At 44.4% G+C, this 5613-nt stretch overlaps 1 protein-coding gene across 1 annotated transcript in view; it reads left to right on the top strand.

Annotated features, from left to right (window-relative positions):
- LOC113214632 (uncharacterized) overlaps positions 1–1536 on the top strand; it is a gene marked incomplete in the record, with an annotated part of 53626 nt that extends 52090 nt beyond the window's left edge. Inside the window, 1 exon segment of the mRNA XM_052273865.1 lies at positions 1055–1536. Coding sequence (XP_052129825.1) covers positions 1055–1327 — 273 coding nt within the window.
- Positions 1537–5613: the final 4077 nt, after the last annotated feature.

Raw genomic sequence — 5613 nt, 5'->3', positions numbered from 1 at the left:
AACTCGCCAGACGCCAGAGTTGCAACAAGTCAGGGAAATGTAACGGAAAACAAAATGTTTCAGGGAAGTCATGGATATGTCACACGGTAAAAACGAAGTCCCATTTTTTGAGGGAAAAGGGAAAACTTTGAGGGAGTCAGTAACTTTGAGGGATCTTTCTTGAAAAATAAGAACGACCCTCAAAGTAAGTCACAAATTTTCGCAAATTTTGAGGAAATCTCTTAAAGTTAGCGCGGCTTCTGCTGGTTTACGTGCGTTCGGACGTACTTGCACACGTAAACCATTCAAAAAGTCAGTTTCGTTTTTTCTCATCGTACACACATCAAACTATGCCGGACGAGTTCCGCAGCTCTAAAACTAAGAGAAACACATAAAATTTGACCACTTGACAATTTGATCCGAAGCTCGAAAGTAGCGAGGGGGGCGCAGCAGCAGCCACATTAACTTTGAGGGACTTGCTCAAAATTTGTGACTTACTTTGAGGGTCGTTCTCATTTTTCAAGAAAGATCCCTCAAAGTTACTGACTCCCTCAAAGTTTTCCCTTTTCGCTCCAAAAATAGGACTTCGTTTTTACCGTGCAGGGAATTGAACGCTGTGTCAGGGAAATACGGACGGCAGCGTTATTTTGGGTACTCAGCGAGTTGTTCGCAAAAGACCCCCCTTTCGTATTGCATTTTGACTGCTTATCTCGTCAGTGAAATTCACGGAGTTGTGAGGGAAAAGTCAGGGCAATGTCAGTGAATTTCACTTCTCGATTCTTGTGGCAGCCCTGCTCGTGTTTAAACAGAGGAGTAGCACACTTACAAGATCTCGACTTGCTGTTTCTCACCTTCAAGTGTTCAGCAGTTGCACACTTCGGTTGTCAGTGTACGAAATCATACATTTTTGCGCACAAATTCCAAAACGAAGCGTAGGTTTCAGAGAAATAGAACATTTGCAGTAAAATATACTAGGACATCTAGGGTTAAAAAAACAAAAAAAACTTCCGTTGCCTTCTTTTGTTTAGAAAGAAGAAGTCTTCTTTCTATTCGTTATCCTCAATTTCTGTTCTAGGCCCTGAACATTTATCCCTCGATTCAAGTTCCATGGGCTTTAGAAGAAGAGATGTACCTGCGTACCCTTGAGTTGACGAAAGACCACGCTCACATCTACGTAAAGCTGGGTATGCGTTACATGTCGATGGGGAAGCAAGCTTTAGCCAATCCGCTGTTCGCCCAAGGACTGACCAAAAACAGGTTAGCAGCGCAAGCCTTCCTCGAAGTCATGAAGGGGACAGTATCGGCCTCGAAGGACACGTGTGCCGAGTATTCGGCGCAGCAGAAATAAGTAATTTTCTTAGTGTAGTGTATTTTGTTTGTTCTAAAACAAAGCTTTTGTTTCATTGTACCAGTACGTACTTTTTTATTTTTATTTTTCGATGACCGTCTACTTGAAATCAAAATATCTCAACGTAAGTAATCAGTTTTCTTGCTGGTTAATGTGGTTGTAAAGGAGTTGCGAAGGAGAAGGTGCAAGTAAAACAAGTCTCAATCATATTTTGCTGTTAACTTATTTCCCGTACTCTTTCACAAGGTTACGATCTAATTCTTCGCAGCGTTACGAACGAGTTTCTTTGTAAGGTGCGAAGACTTTGTCGATTACTGTAAAAAATTTTGCGAAGAACTATTCTTTGCATTTCAAAGAATTTTCAAGCGTTGTAAAATGCTTTGCATTGAAAACTAAATCCTTCCCATTGCGAACTAATTCTTCGTAATGTTTGAAGAATAAGTTCGTAATGCGAATGATTTACTTCGCAATGCGAAGGATTTACAGGGTTGTTACAGACCGTGAAAGTCAGGGAAAGTCAGGAATTAGAAAATGGGTCAGGGAAAGTCAGGAAAATTGAGAGGGCAGTCAGTAAAATTTCTCCGGTTGACTGCCTCCTTGCAAATGAATTAGTGAAAATGCGCAAAATTGACGCTCGAGCTGCGGCAGCGGCACTTGCCGGGCCCTGCCGGGGCAGCCAGTCGCTGCTTTTATGCATACTCTTGTTTTCAGTGATTTTTTTCTATCGTTGTGCGGAATACGGCCTACTTTCTTGCCTAAAAAGTCAGAAAAAATCGCAATTTCGGTCAGGGAAAAGTCAGTAAAATTGAAAATCCGGAACCTGTAACAACCCTGATTTAGTTCATGCAAAGCATTTTACAACGCTTGACGCTTGAAAATTCTTTGCAACGCAGAGAATATTTCTACGCAAGCTTTTTACAGTAATCGACTCATCATTGGCATCCAGTGGGGTTCCAACTCTCCTGGAAAATCCAGGTCACGATTCTTGGACTCGTTTAGTTACCGGTGAGGTGAGGAGGCAGGCATACCTTTTGTAACTTTCGGTCGTCCTGCTGCTCCTGATCGTGGGGCCCTGTAAAGAAAAACAGCCTCAATTATTGGAAACACAAACACACATTCAACTGTAACACAATAAGTTTCGTCACACAATCCCTCTATCCTATTATCATCTAGCTACAATCAAAATGGAAAAACAAGCAGGCCCGCCCTTTTGCCAGACGGAGTTGCCTGCTTCGCTTCGCTGCACCGGCAACTCCATTCGGCATGAGTCGGGTCTGCTTGGCTTGCCAGTGGCGATGGTCGGGCCTGCGGCCCGACCATTTCAGTCACGTGATATACTGAAGAACATCATCAAGTAATGTAGCGGGCCTTCGGCTTGCTCAAACCGTCGCACTGTATCAGGTACGTATTCACACCGTAAATTGCCTATACGAATAATAGGTTCGTAATGCAAACCAAAACGTTCTCAGCTTACGAAGGATTTTGAAGCGTTGCATTACGAACTAACTGTTCGTAAGCTTACGAACAAATAGTTCGTAATGCAAACCAATTGCTCGTAAGACCCTGTCTCGCCTTAGAAACAATCGCTTTGCAATACGAACAATTTCTTTGGAATACAAAGAACGAAAATTGTTCGTAACGTTGCAAAGTGTTAAGTTTGTAACCTTTTTACAGTGCACTGCAAAATGCTTGCAAATAATAGGTTCGTATTGCAAACTATTTTCTTTGCAGCTTGCAAACAATTTTCAAGCATTGTAACTAGTTCTATATAGTTTGCAAGCATTTTACAGTCTTATGGGTTTATAAATTAAACCTAATTTGAAGCAAGGACGTGTTCGAACTTGTTTTATGGGTGCGTAACCTAACCTACTTTTTGGAGGGGTTGTCTGCACTGTCAGAAAAAAGCACAGGATTTTCACAGAAAAAAGTGCGTCAATTAATTACACAGCCTGTCTGTGCTCAATCCTGTGTGAAGCACGGAGCTACCACAGTATGTCAGTGCTCAATCCTGTGATAAACCACAGAACTACCACACGAAAGTTCTGTGCTTTCACAATCACAGTAAAATAGTGTGATGAATAATTAGTAATAAAAGGCAGTAGTGGCGCTGGCACGGTTCAAATAGTTCAAGTTCAAGTCAAGCTCATATGTTTCGCTGGAGAAGGTCTTCTGCTCTAAGGGCCATGGAGGACCTTGAGCCCGAAGGCTCGTTAGCCGCAAGGCCTTTGGACACTACTGGCCCTTCGGAGGACCAAACTCTTAACCTCCCCTCGAAAATCTCCAATCTCCGCGCGGGCGCACGAAGATACACGTTGGCGTAATTCTCCAGCATGTGGTTGCTGGAGCGCGGCGGGTCATCAGCGAGAGCTAAGAACGAACAGAGACGCCTCGAACGGTAGACGAGTCACAGACTGAGCCGGTCAACAGAAAAACCCTGTGGTGTAGCCCACCACAGTCCGCACTGTGTTTTAGGTGTGGTTCAAGTTCTGTGGTCTTAGCAATGATTTAGCACAGGATTTCTTACAGTGTGAAGGGTGCACTGTTGGAAATTATTTCGTAATTTCACTAAAAATGTCCTGATAATATTTCTACACGAACTCTTCAAGAAACGAATACATTCCTAAAATGACGAACAGTTTGTAACTCCTTTGTTGTCCTAAAGGAACGATTATTCCTTGTATCCTTGTACGTCTTCATGTGCAACGTGGTCATTTTCACCGTATTTTCGTCGAATAAACAACTTTAGCGCCCAAACGATGAGAGATAGAGCAAAACGTAGGCGCTTCGTTCTCTAGGAGTTAACTTAAGATACCATGAAACTTTCAGGTCTCTAGCACATCTCCTTCTAGTTGAACAGACAAACAGACACGAGGTCGTTTGCATAAGCCCGCTGGATTGCTTTTTCAAAGCAGAAGGGCGGGCTAAACAAGCAGGCCCGCCCTTCCGCCAAACGGAGTTGCCAGCTCCACTTCGCTGAGCCGGCAACTCCGTTCGGCAGGGGCCGGGCCTGCTTGGCCTGCCGGCGGTGATGGACGGGCCTTCGGCCCGACCATTTCAGTCTCGCGATTTACCGAAGTACATAATCAAATAAATAATGTGACTGGTAAATCACTTTGCATATTTGAGTAAACTAACGCGTCCGGTGGGGAGCCTGCGGCCCTAGAAATTTGCTCCTTGGTCATGACAAAAGACTGTAACGGGGCAACACCGTGACTACACCCCACCCTTCTGCTTTGCTTAAGAATAAAAAAAAGAACACGCGCAGATTGTACCAGGTGGCTGATTCACGCCGCGCACTTTCGTAGTTCTACTGTACCGCATGCATGCGTGCGGGCGGGTTGCCTACCCGCACGGGGCCGTTAGGAGCCGTGCGTTGCGAGTGGGGGTAACTGGGGGTGGGGGTGGTTTTTCTGAGGGTGGAACGGGCCAAAAACCTTTAACTTGGTTCCTAGGACACCCATACACAAAATTTTAGCCACTTCCGGCACCCCCTTCTACCCTTTTTTACTATTTTTTCGACTTTTCCACCCCCTTAATCATTAGGGGATGCGTACGGCGTGAGGGGTGTCGCACGGCATTCGCTCTCGAGGATGTTAAAGTACACACATGGATGCATGTCTATGTCAAATCTAGACTTCCTAGGTGCTAGGGGAGATAATTTAATCCAGGCGTTAAAAAGTGGACCGCTCAATGTTTTGACGAGTGTAATATGTAATATACAGTAGAATTTAATTTTTTGTGCTTAGACTAAATAAGATTTAGGACTAGATAAAGCATATAATTCATAGAAAGCCCTAGTAGCGGTTGTGCGGCGGTTATTTATTGTATTTAAAAAGTTATGGCGGCCCGTACAAGACGTTTTGTCTCATGGACGGATCATACGCATGCACCCTTCAGACACCATTGAGCCAGTGTGAAGTCAGCAGTCAACCTCCAATGAGTCCAGTTCTCGTCAGCGTTGCGTTAATTTTGATCCAATGCGGAGCCTTGCTTGAGACGTTTTCGTCGTCCCTATCGTGGATCCACGGAGGATCCCAGAGGGATCCTTTATCACGAAAAGTAGCCTTTCCTGATCCATAACTTTGATTCGTGCTGTAGCCATCCTAGGGACATCACTGGCAACTGAGGCTCAGACGGTTCTTTCAAACTATAGCCATTATTGAGCCATGGTTGAGACATCCTTCCGCTGGTGTCGGGACCGAGGGGTCTCCGACTCGCATAATACTCAGTACACGTCGCCATAATACCCTTATAATACCCCATAATATTCATAATACCCATAATAC

Source organism: Frankliniella occidentalis, unplaced genomic scaffold (genome assembly GCF_000697945.3).
Source record: "Frankliniella occidentalis isolate FOCC.00 unplaced genomic scaffold, Focc_3.1 Scaffold308, whole genome shotgun sequence".
NCBI lineage: Eukaryota > Metazoa > Arthropoda > Insecta > Thysanoptera > Thripidae > Frankliniella > Frankliniella occidentalis.
Note: the sequence above shows the minus strand (reverse complement) of the source record. Positions and strands in the feature narration are given on the sequence as shown.